General features: G+C 57.5%; 2 protein-coding genes across 3 annotated transcripts; both read left to right on the top strand.

Moving 5' to 3' along the window:
• Positions 1–6,403: 6,403 nt before the first annotated feature.
• Positions 6,404–17,364, top strand: MATK (megakaryocyte-associated tyrosine kinase). Its single transcript, XM_068156411.1, has 13 exons — positions 6,404–6,585; positions 13,214–13,270; positions 13,466–13,579; positions 13,720–13,835; positions 14,135–14,354; positions 15,280–15,373; positions 15,474–15,539; positions 15,689–15,788; positions 15,879–15,963; positions 16,140–16,213; positions 16,322–16,517; positions 16,868–16,954; positions 17,096–17,364. The coding sequence occupies exons 2-13, from the start codon at positions 13,262–13,264 to the stop codon at positions 17,276–17,278; spliced, it is 1,344 nt and encodes a 447-aa protein (XP_068012512.1). The 5' UTR covers positions 6,404–6,585; positions 13,214–13,261; the 3' UTR covers positions 17,279–17,364.
• Positions 17,364–20,322, top strand: LOC137450165 (complexin-3-like). 2 transcript variants are annotated; one of them, XM_068156413.1, is made up of 3 exons: positions 17,364–18,714; positions 19,345–19,432; positions 19,780–20,322. In XM_068156413.1, exons 1-3 carry the CDS (start codon positions 18,560–18,562, stop codon positions 19,990–19,992), a joined length of 456 nt encoding a protein of 151 aa, XP_068012514.1. In that variant the 5' UTR covers positions 17,364–18,559; the 3' UTR covers positions 19,993–20,322. The 2 variants fall into 2 exon arrangements, with proteins under 2 accessions (XP_068012514.1, XP_068012513.1); XM_068156412.1 differs by having other exon boundaries at positions 19,345–19,871.
• The last annotated feature ends 725 nt before the right edge of the window (positions 20,323–21,047 follow it).

Raw genomic sequence — 21,047 nt, forward strand, 5'->3', positions numbered from 1 at the left:
TGTGATGTGTTTGCCTTCTCTGCTCTTCATTGTCAGATGAACCTGGGCTGCCATACCCACATTAGAAAGGCAAATTGGCTGCTTTGGGAGACTAAGCTGTTGGGAGGGAGGTGATGTCCCAGCCCATGCAGCAGAGCAGCTCCCACCAGTTGAGGAGAGCACTTTGGTAACTATTCCTGGCAGTGAGATCCCTACTGCCATGGACACTTCCAAACTGCTGAGACATGTGGGCAGCCTTTTACATATTCTGATATTTCTATCATTAGTTACACCAGAAGCTGTGGTGGTGTTGCTTGATTGTCAATCAAGGGATTCATCAAAGTGAGTGAATGTTTCATGTGAGACTCCAGGTGTCCTTAGAGGATTCTGTGTGCCCTCAGTCTTCTGTCACACTTTTTATTGCCCCTGAAGCTGTACAGGGTGCAGCTGCAGGGCTCTTCTCTTCTGTTTGCTTAGTTCTTGGGTTGGTGTTCAGCAGGAAAAGTCACACCAAAAAAAATCCACTAAAACCAAAGAAGAGGCCCCAAAAGTACATTTTGTTCATGCATAGAGAGGGAGAGGAGAGGGAGAGGAGAGGGAGAGGAGAGGGAGAGGAGAGGGAGAGGAGAGGGAGAGGAGAGGGAGAGGAGAGGGAGAGGAGAGGGAGAGGAGAGGGAGAGGAGAGGGAGAGGAGAGGGAGAGGAGAGGGAGAGGAGAGGGAGAGGAGAGGGAGAGGAGAGGGAGAGGAGAGGGAGAGGAGAGGGAGAGGAGAGGGAGAGGAGAGGGAGAGGAGAGGGAGAGGAGAGGGAGAGGAGAGGGAGAGGAGAGGGAGAGGAGAGGGAGAGGAGAGGGAGAGGAGAGGGAGAGGAGAGGAGGGGGAGAGTGTGATGAAGAGGTTATTAAATCACAAATATTAAATATGAATTATATAAATATTTTTATTATAAAAATTATTAATAAATGATTAATCACTATTTTATATACATGTTCTAGTGCACGATAGTGAAATACACTCCATGAGTGGTTTAGTATTCTAATTAGAACTGAAGTGCAATATTTACAGAAGCATTTATAGAACGCAGGGTGCAGTTCCGCCGCTTGGCCACCAGGTGGCGACTCGACGGGGCGCAGGCGGCTGCTAGCTACAGACGTCAGAGGTTACTGCCAGCCGCGGATGCTTTGAACTGAATGTTAGTGAGTGGAGAGCACGTGGGAGAGCCTTTGTGTCCTTTGTGTGTAGCGAGGTTGGGCTCCGGCAGACTACTGCCGCTGGACAGGTTCCTAGGCTGGTCTGGACGGCGGCGCTGGGTGGCAATCCTCTCTCCGCGGCAGCGGAGAGGAGATGGAACCTAGGGTTAGCTGGTAAGCAGGTTCCCTTGCAGGACGCGGCAAGTTCCCTCCAGGCTATAGGGAGCGGTCCTGGTAGGTCGGCCCGGCAAGGGCTGGTAGGGCTGGTCCCGGGTCAGCCCTCACAGTGTCGGTTCGCACGGCAGGGCGGGTCGATGGTTCCCGATAGGCGGGCTCGGAGGATCCGATCTGGCACGGCAGCAGGCGGGGCTGGACCCAGTGGGGTCGGCCCTGGTGCGACAGACTTCGGGGCTGATGTGAACGGCCCCGGGGAAGAAGCGCGGCTGTGTGGAGCGGAGGCTTCCCCTTTACCTGGCTGAAAGGAGCAGCGGGACCCTCTCAGAGCGGTCCCGGCTTCGGAGCAGTGCTCTGGATTTCCCTGAGGTTTACAGGGCACGGAGCAGCAGAAGCAGCGACTGCTCTCCCGCGATGGCAGGGCTATGCCGGCATGCGAGCCTGCTTTCCGACCTGACACACAGGCTCAGTCTGTTGCTTAAGGCTAACGCAGACGTGTGGACTGCCGGACTCGGCCAGGTCCTTTTCCCCGGCAACTGGGCAGATCTTACCCTCGGGGGTCCAGTCCTCTGGAGGCACGGTGGGCTCTCCCGGTCGGTGTGACTGGCAATGCGACGCTGGAGCTTCTCAGGCTCAGCGAAGGTTCCTCCTCTGGGAAGACTCTCAGGGCTAAGGCTCAACGGGCCTGCCTGGATGTGGGCTTCTCATCATGCAGAGGCTACTAGTTTGCTTGTGTGTATGAGAGAAAAGACTTAATAGCAATGAGCTCAATGGCAGAGGCTGTGGCATGAGCTTTGTCCTCTCGAGCAAAGCAAAGTGAAAGAGGGGGCAACTTGTTTACCAGCTGGGGTAATACTTATAGGTTCCTCGAGGCTGGATTCGACCAGTGGGCACTCTTGTAAACAACTGGCTTCAACCTATAGGAAGCGTGAAGCTAGAATTGTGCCCACACTTCGTATTAGCATGAACATCCCATGCACTGGGGGCGTGCAGTGATCCGTGCTGGCCTGGCTAATGCCTTGGCCTTTGTTTCCCTCATGAAAGAGGAGGAACTTGTCCACATGCTGGGACAAGATTCAATATCTGGGCATAATGTGCGAGGAGAGGGGAGGGGAGGGGAGGGGAGGGGAGGAGAGATGGGGAGGAGAGATGGGGAGGGGAGAGGAGAGATGGGGTGGGGAGAGGAGAGATGGGGTGGGGAGAGGAGAGATGGGGTGGGGAGAGGAGAGATGGGGTGGGGAGAGGAGAGGAGAGGAGAGGAGAGGAGAGGAGAGGAGAGGAGAGGAGAGGAGAGGAGAGGAGAGGAGAGGAGCGGAGCGAGGCAAGGTGAGAGGAGAGATGGGGAGGGGAGGGGCGGAGAGAGAAGTAGCAAAATGGAGGAGCTTGTAGCACTGGTATTGCTTGTTTAAAATGCTGCTCGTGAGGTTGCTATTTTTCAGTACAATGAGTCCTGATTGATGTTTGGCATTTTTAGTAACTTTTCCTTGAAACTGTTTAAAATTGCTCTGTAACCTCTGCGGAAGTTGCACCCTTGGCTAAGGGCGAAGCTGCTTGTGGCAACACTGCCTTTCCGCCTGTGGTGTCTGCTTCCCCTTCCACTCCCTTGCTCTAGAAGAAATTCTTCCCACAGCCAACCAGGCTGGCAGCCAGGAAACAAAGATACAAACTAACAGACAGACAAAAAGACAGACAGACAAGCAGGCAAACAGACAGACAAACTAACAGACAAACAGACAACCTAAAAGACAGGCAGACAAACAGGCAGACAGACAGATAAACAGATAGATAGACAAACAGACAGACAAACACAGAGCCCTCACTTTCAGGCCCTGAGTGTATTCTTCATACATTTTCTTTATTACTTTAGCTTTCTGCCCTCAAACTGCAGGTAGCTCCTGGCCTGATGCTGTTAGATGGCTTTGGGCTTTACCCCCCATTGCCTTTTGCAGCAGTGGCTCTTGCACTCCTGAGGTTGCTGCTTGGGAGGAGGCACAGGTGCAAAGTAGTGCAGGGACAGCTGCTTACTCAGTGCCTTCTTGGTAGGTTTGGCAGAACTGACCAAGCAAGAAGGACCTCAGGGAACTGCTTGAGAGAGTCCATCCTAGAGCCACAGAGCTGCTGCAGGCTGTGGAACGTCTCTCTGTGAGGCCAGGCTGAGGGAGCTGAGGCTTGGAGCTTGGAGCAGAGGAGCCTGGGGGCTACTCTCATTGCTGGGGATAAAGATTTGCAGGGCTGGAGCCAGGCTCTGCTCAGGGATGGCCAAGGACAGGCCAAGGAGCAGTGGGGGCAAGCTGGAACAGAGGAGGTGCCCTGGGAACAGAAGGGAAAACTTTTTCCCTGTGAGGGTGCCACAGCTCTGGGGCAGGCTGCCCAGAGAGGTTGTGGAGTCTCCTCCTCTGGAGACTTTCAAGACCCACCTGGATGTGTTTCCCGTGTGACCTGCTGTGGGTGATGCTGCCCTGGCCTCGCTGGAGGTCCCCTCCAACCCCTAACGTTCTGTGATGCAAATGTGTGTCAGCCAGGCTGCTGTGTGGCTGCAGCAGTACCTGGGAGAGGGCTACAGTGGAGAAGACCAGAGCTGAACAGTTTTGCTGGGGTGTGTGGTGTTCTGTGGGCTTAGACAGCAGATCAGCACAGATCAGCACATCTTCTTCATTGAAACAGAGGTTTCAAACCACCTTTTGCATTCGTTCAGGCCTTGAGCAGCTGAGTTCAGCTGAGTGGTGTCCCCGCCCATGGTGGGGAGGTTGAAGGAGATGATCTCTGAGATCCCTTCCAGGTTTTTTGGAGTATTTTGAACAACAGTTTGGCAGAGCTCCCTGCAAACCAGGACTTACCATTGTTTATTGGCAAATGAAGCTGTGACTTCTGCAACCATTTTAATTTGGGGGGTGGGGGGGAGCATGAAGCAAGTTCTGTTGAAATAATCTGCCACCCTTCTGTGCATTTTGTGTTGCCATAACCTCACACCAAAGCCTGGACTCAGATCTTCCCTCTGCCACACAGTTCTGTTATACCTCAGCTGTTTCTGGTAAATCAGAAGGATTGGGAAGTGTTGAAATGCTGTGTGCAATCTCTAGTCTTTTACCTTAGTCAGATCAAAAGAGGATGAAATGGTGCAGTCCCTCCAAAAAGCTTCCCTCGTTAGAAATTCATCAGACACTGCCAGGAGTGCTGAAGGAGGTGGAAGCCAGGTTAGGATACCTCATACTGAAATGTTCAACTGATCACAGAATCACAGCTGGGCTTGGAAGGGGCCCTCAAAGGTCACCTTGTCCAATCTCCCTGCAGGCAGCAGGGACAGCTCCAACTAGAGCAGGCTGCCCAGGGCCACATCAAGTCTAACCTTAAACGTCTCCAGGGATGGAGCCTCAACCACCTCCCTGGACAACCTGTTCCAGTGTCTCCCCACCCTCACTGTGCAGAAGTTCCTCCTGATGATGGACAAATACAGCCAGGAGCTGAAACTCCTGCCTGGTTTGGGATCATTTGCTTCCACACTGCCTTTGCCCAGGAATTTCCAGCAGGGTTGAAGCCTTAAACACCTTTTTGTTAAAAACACAACAAAGAAAGCACACTCAGAAAAGCTCAGCCCAAGCCCCTGAATGAAGCCTGCTGTTTGCCTGGAACCATGTTTTGTTCTTTTCCCCACTTGGCTCAGAACATTGGAAATGCTAAACATCAGTGCAAAGCAGATCCCCAGTTTCCTGGCTGGGATGAGGAGCTGCAGAGGAGACTCTTCCCTCCCCTCCAGCTGTGGGGTGCTGGAGGATGCAGATAAAACTCTGCCCTTGGACAGTGCTGCTCATTTAAAGGTCCCTGCAGCTGCCCAGCCTGTGATGCTTTGGGGTTCTCCTCTCCAGTGGAGCAGTGAGGCACAGCCATGCTCTTGGATCAACCTCCCCTAAGTCTCACAGATGTCAGTTCACAGAATGGTTGGGGTTGGAAAGGACCTTTGAAGATTGAGTCCAACCCCCCTGCCAGAGCAGGGTCACCCAGGGTAAGACACAGGAACACATCCAGGTAGGTCTTGAAGGTCTTCAGAGAAGGAGACTCCACAACCTCTCTGGGCAGCCTGCTCCAGGCCTCCAGCACCCTCACACCAAAGAAGTTTCTCTTCATGTGGAGGTAGAACCTCCTGGTTCCAGTTTGTGTCCATTGCCCCTTGTCCTGGCACAGGACACCACTGACAAGAGCCTGGCCCAGCCCAGCCCCTTCTTGGCTCTGACCCTACAGACATTTATAGACATTGATCAGATCTCCTCTCAGCCTTCTCCTCTCCAGACTAAGCAGCCCCAGGGCTCTCAGCCTTTCCCCCCACACAGATGTTCCAGGCCCTTCAGCATCCTCACAGCCTCCATTGGACACTCTTCATTATCTCCCTGTCCCTCTTGACTAGGAAGCCAACAAGTGAATCCAGGACTCCAGATCTGGTCTCACCAGGGCAGAGTAGAGTGGGAGAATCTCCCTTGACCTGCTGGCCACACTCTTACTAATGCACCCCAGGAGACCACTGGCCTTGGTCACAGGGGCACATTGCTGTCCCATGGATAACTTCTTGTCCACCATCACTCCAAGGCCCTTCTCCATGCAGCTGCTTCCCAGCAGGTCACCTCTTACCTGTACTGCTGCAGGGGTTGTTCCTCCCCAGGTGCAGGACTCTACACTTGTTGAACCTCAGGAGGTTCCCCTCTGCCCAGCTCTGCAGCCTGTCCAGGTCTCACTAAATGTTCCTAAGATGGGATTAGACTTCAGATCCCTGCTGCCACCACATCCTCTCCTGACTCCCTGGAGGCTGGGTGCCCACTGCTCTGATGCTGGCACCCAAGGTGTGACACCCAGGCTGTCTGCTTGCAGGCTGGATCATTGATGCAGGGTGCTGCAGGCTGCAGGAGTTGCTGCTCTCCCTCTCCAGGGGGGCTGTGTGCTGCTGCTCCCAAAGGGTAGAATTTGTCTGAGGAGCTGTCAATAATGAGTCATCTCTGATTAATATTTGACTGCAGGCGGTGGCAGGCACTAGGACCTCTGGGCTGCATCTGCAGCCCTCAGCAGAAGTGAAATCAGGAAATAACGCAGCAGCTCTGTCTGGAGCATGCCCTTGAAAACGAAGCTTTGCTGCTCCAGATGATCACAGGATCACAGGGAATTCACCCTCCACCAGTTCAGCACTCTGAATCCAGCCTCAGCTGCGAGCTCCCCTGGGACATCGTCGCCCTCAGGGCCCTGCATGGACGTTGCTGGGAGGTGAGTGTGAGAGGCAGCAGCTGCCGAGGGCAGGGGGCTCAGTGTCACTCTGCTCTGCCAGGGGGTGGAGGGGTGGTCAGTGGGGACAGCAGCTGGGGGTCAGCTGCCTTTTAGCCCTAGAGCTGTGCCTGCCCTTTGCCCCGAGGAGCCTTGGTGTGGCCAGGTGTCTGTGAGCAGCTCTCCAGGCTGTGTTCCCAGGTGTGTGCCCAGCATGCCCAGCATGGGGGCAGAGCTGCCATCTGTGAGTGTGAGGGTGCCCTCGTCTGCCACAGTGCTGCTGGGCCCTGGCAGTTCCTCAGTGGCTGAACTCTGCAGTTCAAGGCTGGGATGGCTCCACCAAACCCCAATGTGCTTCTGCACTTCTCATCCTCATTGCAACCACTGAGGTGAACAAAACAGAAAGTATAGAACACCTCCAAACCCAAGAAGGGGACAAATGTCTCCTCCCAGGCTTTCTGCCCACATGCCCTGCTCAGGACAATGTTCATGCTTCTGATCAGAAGCCTATGGACCAAACATCTCCAAGAACAAGTTGTTGCTTTAGGGCAAGGCATGTGAGTGTCCCCAGGAGGAAAGTGATTCACTGCCAGTGCCCACTGGTGGCTGGGTGGAGGCACCGGCTGCTCTCCAGGCTCTGCCAAGCAGCAGATATCCACCTGAGGTGCATGTCCAGCACTCCAAGCCCTAGTGCCAGCTGAGCAGAAGAGAATCCAGGTCCTTGGGTGCTCAGAGTGGAGGACCTGACCATTCCTGGCTCAGCCAACACATCCCTCCTCAGACCAGGCTGTATCATGGTAAGGGATATGGAGTGGGCCAAGTCCTTAAGCAATCTGTTCCTGTGAGGTCCTCACCCGTCCTGGAAGTGAGCTGAGCTGCTCCCAGTCACATCAGGCCTTGGCTGTGCCTCTTGGGGAGCAGGCACAGACTGGCTGCCTGTGCATCTCTCACCCCAGCCAAAGCTATGCACAGCACAGCTGGGCTGCAGGACAGGAAAGTGCTGGCTAACCATGGCTTCTGGAACAGCTGAACCTGCTGCCTGCTGACATGAACCTTGCCACAGCTGCAGCTGTCCCTTTGATGTTGATCTGGGAAGGGACTGCAGGGCCACTATGGAGACAGTCTGGGGTTTAGCACCAGTGATGCAGAGGAGTGACTGTGACTCAACCTCCAAAAGAGGAAGAGAGCAAAGGCTGTCACCTCTGCTCCAAGGAGCCCAGTGAGCTTCTGCACCTCTTCTAGGCAGCAGAGCTGGGATACAGCATCCTGCTCTGGACAGAAGTTTCATTCCCAAGAGGCCAGCAGTGAGGTACAGCCAGCACCATGTCCCAGCCCCTCACTGCCCTGCCCAAGCTCTTGTGTTCAGTGACCACCAAGAAAACCAAGGCCCAAATGAAACCACCTCTCCCACTCCCCAGACATTCCTCCTTTCTGGAAGCTGATGTTTCTGTGGTTGTTTTGAGATCTTGGAAGGAAAGAGGGGCACCAAGCTGCAGGGATAGCTTCACAGTCTGGCTCTGTGATATGATGGAGCAAGGTGGGCATGAGGCACCTTTGCTGTGTGGCAGAGGGGCAAAGCTGGGATCTCTGACCAAGCTGAAATGTGAGAGAAATCCAAACCTCCTTCAGGAGAGGAGAGAAAGCCTCTGCACTGCAGTGGCAGAGAACTTCCAGCTGCAGCATGGATCTGGTGCTGAAATCAGAACTCAACTGACAGAAGCTGTGACTTGACTGTGGTGGGTTTGGGGATGATGCTGTGGTATGGGGGTGCATGGCAGTGCCACTGAGGACACACACTTGGTGTCAGTGTTCCAGCAGGTGCCTGTCCCCCCTCCAGCCTTTTGTGCTGCAGGAAGGAATTTGCTCACTGAGTCCCAGCATCCACAGTTTCAGTTGTGCTCATGAGGAGGGGAGGCACAGGCAGCATAAGCAGGAAGGTGTATCCTGGGAAGAGCATTAAGATGCCACGTGGATGTGTAGAGATGGGATCAGGAAAGCTAAGGCACTGCTGGAGTGGGATCAGGCAAGAGAATAACAAGATGGGGCTCTGCACTGGCCAGAAGAGGAAGGATAAGGAAAAGGTGTCCCCTGCTTGGACAGGGTGGGAGAGCTGGTGACAGCTACAGGGGAATGAGGAGGTGCTCAGCATCTTTATTTCTTGACACTGTGCTCCATGGTAGTCTCTCTTCCCACATCTCTCAAGCCCCTGTGCCTCAGCATAGAGACTGAGGGAACAAAGTCCCTCCCATTGTAAGAGGAGATCAGCTCCAAGCCCACCTGAGGAACCTGGACACACCTAAGTCTACAGGAAGCAGCAAGATGCAGCCCAGGGTCCTGAGGAAATTGCTTCATGTTGTCCCCATCAACAACATTGGCTGATGTTGTTCAGCCATCTGCACCCTGGCTGCAGGGTTGTGGCAGACAGGCAAAGCTCCCAGCCACTGGAAAAAGGCAGCAGCCCTCCCAGTGTTGAGAAGGGTGAGAGGAAAATACCAAGGAGTCAGCCTCGCCCCACTGCCCTGTCAGACCACAGAGCAGATCCTCCTGGATGTTGAAACTCCTGGAAGACAGGGAGGTGGCAGCCAGCACAGCTTCACTGACTGCCTGACTCACCCAGCAGCCTTCCAGGATGGAGTGACTGCAGCTGGGGAGCAGGGAAGAGCTACACCTGGAGTTGTGTAAGGCCTTTCTCGTGGTTCCCCTCTGCACCCTTGGCTCTGAACTGGAGAGATCTGGTTTGAGGATGGACTCAGAGATGATGAAGACCTGGCTGAAGGGCCATATCCAAAGAGTGACACTCAGTGGCTTAGTGTCCAGGTGATGTCCCTCAGGGTCCATCCTGGGACCAGTGCCATTTTATGTCTTCATCACTGGTGTGTCTAGTGGGACTGAGTGGCCCCTCAGCAAGTCTGCAGAGAAGACCAAGCTGAGTGGTGCAGTGAATTCACTCAGGTGAAGAGATGCCATCTGGAGGAACCTTGGCAGGCTGGAGGAGTGAGCCCAGTGAACCTCATGAAGTTCAACAAAACCAAGGGCAAGGTCCTGTGCCTGGGCTGAGCTAATCCCAAGCACAAATAAAAGCAGGACAGTGAGTGGGTTGAGAGCAGCCCTGCAGAGGGCTTTGGGGTGCTGGTGGTTGACAAACAGGACATGAGCCAGCAAATATGCACTTGCAGCCCAGAAAGTCAACCATGTCCTGGGCTGGTCCCCAGCAGCAGGGGCAGGGAGGGGATTCTGCCCCTCTGCTGTGCTCAGCTCAGACCCCCCCTGCAGTGCTGGGGCAGCTCTGGAGTCCTCAGCACAGCACAGGCAGGGACCTGTTAGAGAAAGGCCAGAAGAGGCAACAAAGACAATCCAAGGGCTGGAAGCCCTCTGCTGTGGGACCAGGCTGAGAGAGTTGGGGTTGTTCAGCCTGGAGAAGAGAAGGCTCCAGGGAGACATTCTGGTGGCCTTGCAGTGTTTAAAGGATCTGAGCAGAAAGCTGGGGACAGACTTTTGAGCAGTGCCTGTTGGGGCAGGACAAGGGGGGATGGCTTGGAAATAAAAGCTGTGAGGTTTAGACTGAGCATAAGGAAGACACAGTCTATGCTGGGGGGCTGAGAGACTGGGACAGGCTGCCCAGAGAAGCTGTGGATGCCTCATCCCTGGAAGTGCTCAAGGTCAGGCTGTTTGGGACTCTAGTTGGAGATGTCCCAGCTGATGGCAGAGGGGCTGGAAATGGATAATTCTTGTAAAGGTCCCTTCCAACCCAAACCAAGCGTCTGTGATCCTCCCACAGAGGTGACAGCACAAAGGGCTCCAGCAGAACACCCACAGCTCTGAACAGGGGAGTGGTCAGGTGCACCCCAGCATCACCAGCTGGTGTCAGGGACCTTGCACAGCCAGGGGATGTGACACCCTTGCCTCAGCTCTGCCCTGGGCAGGCAACCTCATGCCAGCCCTGCCACATCCCACGTCAGCAGGGCCCCGTGGCTGGTGCCTCTCCTGATGACTCAGAGATGATAAAACAGGAGGTGAAAAAACCCCAGTTCCTGATAAAGCTTCATGAACCCACTGCAAGCACAGCCATGGGCCCCAGCTGTGCCAGCTGTGCCCCCAGGCAGCAGAGCACATCTTTGGACTCTACAGAAGGGAGAAGGGGTAGGGGCCAGGGCAGCTGGATCCTGCTCCCAGCCAGCTTTGGGACAAGAGTGTCCCCATGCAGGCAGGTTTGCAGCCTTCTCTGTGGTGTGTGTCTGCCCCACATGATGGACAGGTTGTAAGCCACTGTGCTGGCCAGAGGAGCCTGTGGGGACAGCAGAGGGGACCTAGGACACCAGCTCAGCCCCATCTGTCACACTGAGGTGAAAAACCCCAGTGTTCACCTGCCCAGAGCCCTGCACTCTTTGGCAAGATTAACTTTTGCCTCCAGTTTTCAGTGCCTCCCAAGGCCTTGCTGTGACAGCCTAGGAGCCAGAGCCAGCAAGGGTTCAATTGTTCACAGCCACAGCAGGGAGGGGACTGCTGGTGACAAAGGCACTGCCTGCAAAATTACCTCAAATTAATGCAGCCAAAGTCCAGCTGTGAGTCACAGCTGCAATTCCCACCCAGAAGGGTGTCCCTGGCTGGGGTGGAGGAACAGGAGCACAGCCCAGGGCCTGGCCTCCTCTCTGTCTTCTGCCTTAGTCTCAGCTGCAGCTGGTGCTGGTGCTGCATCCCTCTCACTGACCCTGGTACCAGTGCCAGAGGCAGCACCCTGAGATGTCCCTCTGGTGGGTTCACAGCCCAGCCCAGGCACTCCCTGCCTTCTAGGTGACATTCAGCATGATTTGGGAGGAATGCTGAGGAAGCTGTTTCCATAACATCCTCATAGAACAGCTCAGGAAATGTGCCACAGATAGCTGGTCCGGGAGGCGGACTGGGAATTGGCTCAGAGGGTGGCACAGAGTCAACTTGGAGGCCTGTGGCCAGTGGTGTTCCCCAGAGATCAGTGCTGGGCCCAGTTTTGTTCAATATCTTTATTAATGACCTGGCTGAGGGGATTCAGAGCACCCTCAGCAAGTTCTCTGATGATACCAGACTGGGGGGTGGCTGACACCCCTCAGGCTGCGCTGCCATCCAGTGTGACCTGGACAGGCTGAGAGCTGGCTGCAGGCAAACCTCAGGAAGTTCAATAAGGACAAGTGCAGGGTCCTGCATCCAGGGAGGAGTCACAACAGGCACCAGGACAGGTTGGGGGCTGCCCTGCTGGAAAGCAGCTTCACAGAGAAAGACCTTGGAGTGGTGGTGGGCAGCAAGTTCTGCATGGGACAGCAAAGTGCCCTTAGGGCCAAGACAGCCAATGGAGTCCTGGGGTGCAGCAATAAAAGTGTGGCCAGCAGGGTTAGGGAGGTTCTTCTCCCCCTCTGCTCTGCCCCTCTGAGGCCATACCTGGAGGATTGTGTCCAGTTTTGGCCTCCCCAGTTCCAGAGAGACAGAGACCTGCTGGAGAGAGTCCAACAGAGGCTATGAGGATGATTACAGGACTTGAGCCTCTCCCCTGTGAAGAGAGACTGGGGCTGTTTAGTCTGGAGAAGGGAAAGCTAAGAGTGGATCTGATCAATGTCTATCAATGTGTGAGGGGTGGGGGACGAGTGGAGGGTCCAATCTCTTTTTGATAGTGCACAGAAATAGGACAAGGAACAATGGATAGAAACTGGAACCCAGGATGTTCCACTTCAGCATGAGGAGAAACTTCTTAGGTGTGAGGGTGCTGGAGGCCTGGAGCAGGCTGCCCAGAGAGGTTGTGGAGTCTCCTGCTGTGGAGATATTCAAACCCCATCTGGATGTGTTCCTGTGTGCCCTGCCCTGGGTGACCCTGCTCTGGCAGGGGGTTGTGCTGGATGATCTTTGGAGGTCCCTTCCAACCTCTAACATTCTGTGATTCTGTGAACAGTCACAGCTGCTCAGCATGGACTTCCTCATTAGCCTGTTGAGGGGTGTCAGCTTCAATATTAAACCCACAGTTAATTAGGCAAAGGTTGTCTTTTGGGCACCCCAGCACCAGAACCTGCTTTGTAGTTGGCAGTTTCTGTCCTCTGAGCCCTGCTCCAGCAGTTTCAGCCAAAGCAGAGCTGTCTGATCTTCACAAGGCTCCCTTCTGCAGCTCTCTGGCAGCAGCCTGGCAGATCTGCACTTCAAAAACACTGCTGAGGGGCTCAAAGCAAACTGAGGCACTGCCTCTGGACCTTGCTCTCAAAGCTGCTAACCCAACCTGCCTCCCTGTCCCACGGCCAGCTGGGAGGTTTCAATTTGGGTTTCAGTTCTGGGTTTCAGTTTTGGGACTCCCCAGTTCAAGAGGGACAAAAATCTGCTGGAGAGAGCCCAATGGAGAGCTTGGACACCTCTGCTGTGAAGACAGACTGAGAGCCCTGGTAGTGTGGAGAGGAGAAGGCTGAGAGGGAATCAATGTCATCAATGTCTGTAAATATCTGAGGGGTGGGGGGCAAGACACAGGTGGCAGGCTGTGACTTTTAAAGCCACCTGGATGTGTTCCTCTGTGACCTGCCCTGGGTGACCCTGCTCTGGAAGGGGATTTGGACTCCCCAACCCCTAACATTCTGTGGTTCATGACACCATCCCTCCACAGGTCCTTTTGGCTTCTTCTCTGCAGGTGGCAGCAGAAGAGGACAGGGAGACCCTGATGCACTGACAGGCAACCATGTCTGGGGTGAGCAGGACAGCCACAGGGGTGCCAGCACTTTCCCTGCTGATGGCAGAGTGATGTCCTCACAGGAGCACAGTGGGGTGGAGGAGGGCTCTTGCCCTTGTCTTCAGATGGTCCTTGGGGCTGGCCCTGATGGCTGTGGGAGGCAGAGGGGAGCCAGCTCTTGCCGTGCTGCTGGAGCTGCCTCCTCCCCTGCAGAAGCATTGGCCTCCCGGGACACAGTGTGTCACCAAGCACGACCACACCAAGCCCAAGGCCCAGGAGCTGGCTTTCCACAAGGGTGATGTGGTCACCATCATTGAAGCCGTGGAGGTGAGCCGAGGGACCTGCTGCCCAGGAAGGCACAGAGAGGGTGGGACCCAAGTGCCATCAGATGAGCTGCCAGAGCCAGCCCTCCATTGCCAGCAGGATGTCCTTCTCCTTCCCTCGCACTGAGGCCCTCTCGCCTGCAGGGCAAGGGCTGGTACCGTGCCAAGCACAACGAGACGGGGCAGGAGGGGCTGCTGGCGGCCAGCGCACTGCGGCAGCGAGGAGCCATCCGCATCGACCCCAAGCTCAGCCTCATGCCGTGAGTGCAGCTGGGGGAGGATGGGGTCTGGTGCGTTCCCCCCAGCCAGGGGTTGGGTGGCCTGCTGGGGACAGAGCTACCCAGAGCCATGCCCTGGTGAGGGAGGGGTTTGCAGTGCCAGTGCCTGGCTTTAGAGAGTCCCAGTCGTGTGCATCCAGCTGGGATGGATCTGACCGGGAGGGATTTGGGTGCGGTGAGCTCTGCGCAGCTTCGGCAGGGGCTCCGCTTTCCCCACCCCGCTGCTGGCACTGGGGGCAGCCTGCTGGCATGGCCCTTCCTGCCAACGCCCCTCTCCCCAGCTGGTTCCACGGGAAGATCTCGGGGGTGGAGGCGGTGCAGGAGCTACAGCCCCCCGAGGATGGTCTGTTCCTGGTGCGGGAGTCCGTCCGGCACCCCGGGGACTATGTCCTGTGCGTCAGCCACGGCGGGGCCGTGATCCACTACCGAGTGCTGCACCAGGACAGCACCCTCAGCATCGACAGCCAGCAGTACTTCTCCAACCTCATCGACATGATCGAGGTGAGCCCCCACCCCGGGCAGTGAGCCCCCACCCCGGGCAGTGAGCCCCACCAGCGCCAGCCCGAGGGTCAGACCCTCGTGCTGCTCCTCACCCCTCTCATCTGTGGTTCTCACTGGGTTCCATCTCTTGGTGTAATTCTCCATCCCTGCCAAAAGCTTGTGGTTCCCACTCAGTTTGGGGTGCAATGAACACACCTGGGATGCCCCAGAAATGCCAACCCCCCATGCCAGCAGCAGCCTGAGTCCCCTGCCCAGGGCCATGTTTGCCCCATCCCTGCCTGTAGAGTGCTTCACACCTCAGCAGAGCTTGGGGCATTTTGGAAAATTAAGGCCTTGGCAGCCTCTGCTACCCCTGAACTCCACATGAGGTCTGAGCCCCACCAAGGCTTTGAGCTTTTCTGCTGTATTTCCTTCCTCTCCAAGCCTCCTTCTCACCTGCTGACCCAGTGGGGCTCCCAGGCTGCCACCTTAGGTCCCTTCCAGAAAGCTCTTCCCCAGGGCCCATCCTTGCCCTGTCTCATAGCTGCTGTCTGGCTCCTCTCCAGGGGGTTACACTCTCCTATTTTTCCCTCATTTAGGTACAGCTTCTGGTTTGGGGTGGGAGCCTTCCCCTTTCAGCTGCCCTGCCCTGCTCTGTAACCCAAACACTGTCCAAATACCCTTGACTGCTGCAGCACTCACCAGGGGGTTTCACCAGGCTCACAAGCAGCACCCCATACAGCCCATGGTCCCTGGCAGTGTCTCCCTGGCTGTGGCCAGAGGGGAGCAGGGCTGAGATGTGGGCTGTGAATGGCAGAACTGGGGCAGATGTGGCATTTTGCTCTGGGTTCCTTGAGGGTGATGGTGGTGGTGGGGTCCTGTGGAGCATCCCATGGGCATTTCTTGGGCATCACTGCATCACCTCCATCTGCTCATCCCCTGGCAGCACTACATGAAGGAGCAGGGAGCCCTCTGCACCAAGCTGGTGAAGCCCAAACCAAAACCTGGAACAAAGTCAGCCAAGGAGGAGTTGGCCAAAGGTAGGAGATGGCAGGAGAGGGTCATGGTCTCTGTTTTGGGGAGAAGGCAGCATGGCCCAGCTGGTGGCCCCTGTTAACCTGTCCTTGTGCCTGTGCCCAGCTGGCTGGCTGCTGAACCTGCAGGACCTCACACTGGGAGATCGCATTGGGCAAGGCGAGTTTGGAGGTGGGTGAGGAGATGAGGTTGGAGGTTCCCTGTCTGACACCTTCCCCAGTGGCTCTCCCTAACATCCCCTCCCATGGCATGGGGGCTCAGCCAGGGATGTGGGAAGCTGTGACCTGGGCTGATCCTGACCCTTCTGTGTCTGCTCCCAGACGTCCTGCAGGGCAGTTACATGGGGCAGAAGGTGGCTGTGAAGAACATCAAGTGTGATGTGACCGCCCAGGCCTTCCTTGCTGAGACAGCTGCCATGACGTGAGTGCCTGTGGCCAAACATGGCCCAGCCCTGCCCCACAACCAAGGCACAAGCAGGCACCCCCTTGGCCTGCCTCCCCTCCATTTCAGGAAGGTTAGGCACAAAAACCTGGTGTGCTTGCTGGGCGTGATCCTGCACAACGGCCTCTACATCGTCATGGAGTTCATGGGCAAGGTGAGGGCACCCAGCCAGGCCCTGGCCAGCAGTGCCCAGCACTGCCCACATCTGGGGACAAAAGCTCCATTTAGGGGCTGAGCTGGGCAGATGCCAGGTGCTGAAGTCCCCACAGAGACAAAGTCCCCTCGCAGCCCCAGCCTCTTGGTCCCTACATGTTTCTGCTCCTCCGTCAGGGCAACCTGGTGAACTTCCTGCGCACACGGGGCCGAGCCCTTGTCCCAGCCCGGCAGCTTCTGCTCTTTGCTCTGTGAGTTCCTCTCCCTCCCCACAGGCTGGGCAAGGCTGCTCTGCATCCCCCTGGGCAGCCCCAGGGACACACGGTGACACTGCCTTCTGCTCTGCTCGGTCCTGGCAGGGACGTGGCTCAGGGTATGGACTACCTGGAGTCCAAGAAGCTGGTGCACAGGGACCTGGCTGCCCGCAACATCCTCATCTCTGAGGAGAACGTGGCCAAAGTGAGCGACTTTGGCCTGGCCAGAGTCAACCCCAAGGGCGCAGATGGCACTTTGCTGCCAGTCAAGTGGACGGCCCCAGAGGCCCTGAAACATAACGTGAGCAATGGTGGGGAGGGAGCGGGGCCCGGGAGGGAGCGGGGCCCGGGAGGTCCTCTCAAAGCAGCTCATCCCCTTGGGCTCCCCCTGCTTGCCCCCTTCCTGCCAGCTTGCCCCTGCCCTGCGGTGCCTTCCGGCACATCTAGCCCCTCTGTCCTGCCCTCACCTGGGGCAGCTCTGGTGAGTTGTGTCCAGGTGGACCCAAGGCCACAGAGGTGATGGGAAGGGAGGGGTTTGCAGCCCATGGACCTGGGGTCGATGAGGGACAAGCACTCTCTTGCCCTTGGGGAGGGATGGGAGCTGAGAACAGACCCCAGCCAGCTTCAGCCTCTCCCCTCCTACTGCTGCAGAAATTCTCCTCCAAGTCAGACGTGTGGAGCTATGGGATCTTGCTGTGGGAAACCTTCTCCTTCGGCCGAGCACCGTACCCCAAGCTGGTGAGTGCTGTGCCAGGGGATCCTGCCGGTCACAACCTGCTGGCACTGATGGGACAGGGAGATCCTCTCGGGCCCTTGCCAGGACAAGACTCTGGCAGGGTGGAGAAGGAATGGTCCCAGCTGACTTCTCCATCCTGCCAGAGCCTGAAGGAGGTGACAGAGCTGCTGGAGCAGGGGTACCGCATGGAGCCCCCCGAGGGCTGCCCTCCCACCATCTATGCCCTGATGAGGAGCTGCTGGGACACGGAGCCAGGCAAGCGTCCGTCCTTCAAGAAGCTCACAGAGAAGCTGCAGAAGGAGCTGAAGCACCTGAGGGATGTTTAATCCCCATCCTGCTCCCAGGACCTGTGACCACAAGCCCCCTGGACCTGCTGGAGTTGGGAGCAGCACAGAGAGGGGTGGCCAAGTAGTAGGGTGGCTCACAGTGCCACTCTCTCCTGGTGGACATAGGGCAGCAGCTGGGGAGAAGGCTCTCTGCCCCTGGGATGCCTGAAGAGAAGCCAAGAGCTTCCCTCCATCCTGGCACATGTCCTTCCCACCACACAAGCCAGAGGAGCTTCCCATGGATCTCCCCTGACCCACCAGGGACCATGCCCCACATACCCCATGCTCAGCCCTGGGCAATGGGTGCCACATGTGGCATCCCTTCAAGCTGCCACTTCTGGTGATAGCTGCCAGGAGGCAACATCTCAGCTCACTGGAGGATGAAGCCCTAGACCCACATGGCAGACACACTCCAGCCCCACAAAGGAACACTGGGCACAGGGAGCTAAACCACAGGGATTTGGGCTTTTTGATTAAACCAAAGAAATTAGTTCAACAGCATCTTTAAGCCTCTGGGCTCAAATTAGGCCTATCCCTCCCTTGCAAAGCCCAGTGGAAGGCTTAGGGGGGCCCAGGAGTTCCAGCCCTCAGAGCCCCCCACACTCAGCCCAACCCCTTTCCCCAGGGATAATTCCATTAATCAGTGGCTGTGTGGGAATTGCCTGCACTCAACTCTCAGAGACAGGCAGTGGGAAGCCCCCAGCCCTGCAGCTCCTAAGCAATCTCCACAGTGAAGCTGGGATTAATGGGGGCACAGGGCTACACATGCACAGTGTGCACCCTGCCCCTGCCTCCTCAGCCTCCCAGCCCTTTAACCCCCAGCTGGGTGTTTTGGGCTAATCCTCCTGAGTCTCCTCTGCACTGACTCTTGCACCTCCAAACCTGCTGTGCTGGTGTGGGTGGCTCTGGGTGCCCATAATGCAGTACTCCCCCCCAGCAGGATCTGACCCTGTGGTTGCCCTTCACCAGGTCCTGTGCAATGGGGGTAGAGGGGGGAGGAGTCTTTTAGTTCAGTCTGGGGTGCACTGGGGTTCAGTGACTCCTTCCTCCTCCCCAGTGACAGCCCCCTGTCTCCCCACTCTGCTGTCCCTGCCAAGCACCCCTGGGTGCAGCAAGCAGCATGGGAAGAGGCTGTGGCTTCCCCTCCTAATGCTTTAATCCACCCCTGATCCGCAGTGCCCCTGGAGCACTCGGTCCCACTGACCTTGCAGGCACTGGCCCCAGGAAGGGACCCAGTGTCGCTGGGCACCGTGGGGCACAGCCTGCCACAGCCACCCACCCATGGCCTCCTTCTTCATGACTGCCCTGAAGAGCTTCCAGAGGGGCGAGGAGGAGCCACCCAAGGGCCCCCCCAAGGATGGCAGGGCGGGCACGCTGCCCAACGGCATGGCCCGCGAGGAGTTTGAGGAGTACCAGCGGCAGCTGCTGGAGGAGAAGTAAGGCTGGTGGGGCATGAGAGCCGCTGCAATCATCCGTGCACTGGGACTGGGACCACGCTCTATGGGGTTTTCCCAGGTGGTCCAGGGACAGGGAGGCAGCTAGGGCAAGGGACAAGGGCACAGTGGGTGCCCTTTGGTGCCTCTCCCCACAGTGTGGCAGGTCCCTGTGGGTGCTGGCATGGGGCTGGGTCAGTGGCTTGGTGCACTGTCGGTGATAAGGGACACCCCAGGGTGTCAGCACCCTGGAGCAGTGGGTAACACCCACAGAGTCGAGGGGTGACGGCATGGGACACAGCATTAGGGTCTCATTTCCCTGGGTACTGGATACTGTGGGGACCCAGCAGCCCAACAGCTGTGAGCTGAGAGGCCCAAAAGGAACAAGTCCCTCCAATGGGCACCTTCACTGACCATCTCTAACGGCTGCTGGGGCTGGAGAGGCAGAGTATGGCCCTCACCTTCTGACCCCCCTTGCAACCCTCCTGTGGATCTTTGCATCCCTTTCTCCTCCTGCCCAGCCCAGAGCTGGCACAGCCATTGTGCTGCTGGAGGACCAGGGCAATGCCAGAGGGCTGTTGCTGGGGGCTTGGTGAAGCCCGGGTGCAGTCAGTGTGGTGCCTGCTGCTGCAGGATCGAGCGGGACAAAGCCTTTGCCCAGAGGAAGGCGGGCCGGGCTGCCGTGCGGATGCACCTGCGGGACAAGTATCACCTGGCCCAGGTAAGGAGCAGCCCACCCGTGACGAGACCTCGGGGGTCTTTCGCCTCCCCCTGCATCCTCTGGGACAGCCCCAGGCTCGGTGGCTGCTGGACGTCCCTGGGGTGGGAGATGGCTCCTGAAGAGGGCAGCAAACTGCTGCTGTCTGCACCTGCACCATCTGCTGCCAGCCTCCACCCCACGGTCCCAGACGGACAGCGCCACGTCCCCCCAGCACCCCACCCTCCCAGCTCTCCCCCCGAGCACCTCACTAGCCCTGAGGGACCTCCTGTCCACCGTCCAACCGCCTCAGAGCTGGTGGGTGCCTGAGTCTGCCCACGACCCTGACACTGTCTCCCACCCGCGTGCAGGACGAGCGGGACGATGCCCAGCTGCATGTGGCTGGTGGCACGGCGGAGCTGCCGCAGGAGCTGGCTGCCATGGTGCAGGGTGAGGAGGAGGAGGATGGAGACGCCGGGGTCTTCACCTTCCTGACGAAGCTGCGGGAGGTGGAGCTGCCGGCGCTGCGGGACCGTGCGCTGGGCGGCGTGGAGGGAGTGAAGGAGAAGTGCTCCCTGATGTAGCATCGCTGCGCGGGGCCCTGCCGGGGGTGACAGCAGCAGCGCTGGGGCTCAGTTCCTGCATGCCCAGGAGTGATGAGATGAGCGTGTCTCGGGAGTCGCTACCTGAGGGATCCGATCCATGTGCTGGGTCTGGCTTTCCTCCCCAAAACCATTCCCTGTTACCTTTGCGGGGTGCACTGAGTCAGTGCAGAGATGGCCTTGCTGTCTGAATCCCCCGCAGTACCCCTGGTGTGAGCCCTGAGATGGGCAGGCAGTAGTCTCTGATGCTCTGTCACCCCCAGGAACCCACCCTGGGGCCTCACAAAGTGTTTGCCTCAATAAACATAGTGTTTGCTGGCACCACTCTGGCACTCCTGCTGTACCTTTTGCCTGCAGGAGCTCTGCCCTGAGCAGGGAGACACACGATGACAGCCCTGCACCAGAGCTGCCCCACGTGCCCCAAAGCCAGGACCCAGACCCTTACACTCAGTGGCTGGATCTGTCCCTTCCTCTGCAGCAGCCCAGGGACTGCACCCCAGTGCCAGCGGGACCCAGTGCCCCGCCCGTGCCATCCCCTGAGGGTAACACAGGCAGGGGGTGGGGGTGAGTCTAGCAGCATTTAACCCACCCACAACATCCTTGAGCAGGCAGTAAGGTTCCTTGGGCTGCAGCTGGGGTGCTTCTTGCCCCTCTGGGAACTTCCTCTCTGCTCCTGGGCGTTCGGCACCCGCACTGGCACCGCCACTGGCGCTGGCACTGCCACTGGCGCTGGCACTGCCGCTTGCACTGGCTTAAATGCAGCGGGCCGGAAGGCTGGGGGCTGCTGAGATCACTAATACCTGCCTATTTTAGTGAGGTCTAATCTGCCTGAGTCGCCTGTCCCCGAGGACTAAGCTCGCTGAACCCTTGTAAAATGTGCGGCCGGCGCTGGCCCCAGCGGCACCTCCAGCCGGAGCGGGAGCCGCCGGGAGTCACGCTGCGCCCGCATGAAAGGAAGCAGGCTCTGAGCCGCCTCCGGGCTCCCCACGCCGGGGCCATCTGCTCCGGAAAGGCCTTTGGGGACGGGCCCGGCCCCG

Source organism: Melanerpes formicivorus, unplaced genomic scaffold (genome assembly GCF_026170545.1).
Source record: "Melanerpes formicivorus ecotype bairdi unplaced genomic scaffold, bMelFor1.0.p_v2 SCAF_34, whole genome shotgun sequence".
NCBI lineage: Eukaryota > Metazoa > Chordata > Aves > Piciformes > Picidae > Melanerpes > Melanerpes formicivorus.

Excerpts from the sequence above, each read along its gene's own strand:
- MATK (XM_068156411.1), top strand. Across the intron at positions 15,964-16,139 it reads TCATGGAGTTCATGGGCAAG|GGCAACCTGGTGAACTTCCT; the intron begins GTGAGGGCACCC and ends CTCCTCCGTCAG. Across the intron at positions 16,955-17,095 it reads GAGCACCGTACCCCAAGCTG|AGCCTGAAGGAGGTGACAGA; the intron begins GTGAGTGCTGTG and ends CCATCCTGCCAG.
- LOC137450165 (XM_068156412.1), top strand. The coding sequence starts at position 18,560 with ATGGCCTCCTTCTTCATGACTGCCCTGAAGAGCTTCCAGAGGGGCGAG. Across the intron at positions 18,715-19,344 it reads CGGCAGCTGCTGGAGGAGAA|GATCGAGCGGGACAAAGCCT; the intron begins GTAAGGCTGGTG and ends CTGCTGCTGCAG.